Genomic DNA, 1012 nt, shown 5'->3' on the forward strand with positions numbered 1-1012 from the left:
CTTTTCGCTGCCTGAGATGGGGCAGTGATGGGAACAGCCATCTCCATGCTCGGGCTGCTCCCTGCGCTCCTAACGCAGCGCTGAGCACAGCTGGGGAGGGATGCCCCGGCCCTGGGGATACGGGGGGTGCCCCACACGTGCCAGCTCCAGACCCCACGGGCTGCTCCCCTCGCATCACCACTCACCTCGGCCTTCTCCAGCTTGCTCTGGGCCTCCACCTGCGCCACGATCTCGTTCATGTTGGTCTCCAGCACCATGCCGCCTATCACCACCTCCTGCAAGATGTGGTGAACCTGCGAGGAAAGGGGAGGGAAGGATGAGAACCCAGCCCAGCTCATGGACCGGCTGGGGGCGGGTGCCTGCAGGCTGGCATGGAAGCACATCGGGGCTGGCACTTCCCCGAGAGACGCAAACCCAGCCCTGTCCTCCCCCCAGCCCGCACAGCCCCGGCAGCCCAGAGAGCAAGAGGGCGGCCGTGGTCCTCAGCACAGGGGGCACCCAGCAGCCCCATTTACTGCTTGTACCCCTGCTCTAGTGGCCACCTACCACAGAGGCCAGAGCAAACATCACCCACCGGGCATGGGGCAGCCCCCAGAGAGGCCAGGTCCAACCCGGCCGGCTGGCGCACCCCAGCTGCACCATCTCCAACACCTCACCTGAAGTTTGATCCCTCCCTGGGCTGGGACCCGGGTCGCAGACGGGAACAGCTCCCTGCCTAGAGAGCGTGCTGGGGAGGAGCCCGCAGGGCAGCAGAGCCCCCAGGGCCTCCCTGGGACAGGGACACTTCTCCTCAGGACCAGTTCCTTCTGCCCGGAAAGCCAGGGCCAGAGCCCAACACCTTTGCTTTCTCTTAGGAAAGACGAGAGTGTGACACAGGCACCGACGAAGCCCAAACCCGCTAAGGGAGCCTGCTCCCCTTCCCCAGGGTCCGCCCGGGCCCAGGGACACACAGAGCCGTCTCAAGGTGGCGAGTGAGCTGCTCGCCCTGCCAGCCCCCACCGGGGGGGCCGGG

General features: G+C 66.7%; 1 protein-coding gene across 1 annotated transcript in view; it reads right to left on the minus strand.

The window, feature by feature from the left end:
• Positions 1-178: 178 nt before the first annotated feature.
• LOC104125981 overlaps positions 179-1012 on the minus strand; it is a gene marked incomplete at its 3' end in the record, with an annotated part of 21828 nt that continues 20994 nt past the window's right edge. The window contains exon 6 of the mRNA XM_035893973.1: positions 179-293. Coding sequence (XP_035749866.1) covers positions 179-293 — 115 coding nt within the window. The remainder of the gene's footprint in view (positions 294-1012) is intronic.

The sequence above is a fragment of the Egretta garzetta genome, unplaced genomic scaffold (genome assembly GCF_000687185.1).
Source record: "Egretta garzetta isolate BGI_Z169 unplaced genomic scaffold, ASM68718v1 scaffold1335, whole genome shotgun sequence".
Taxonomy (NCBI): domain Eukaryota; kingdom Metazoa; phylum Chordata; class Aves; order Pelecaniformes; family Ardeidae; genus Egretta; species Egretta garzetta.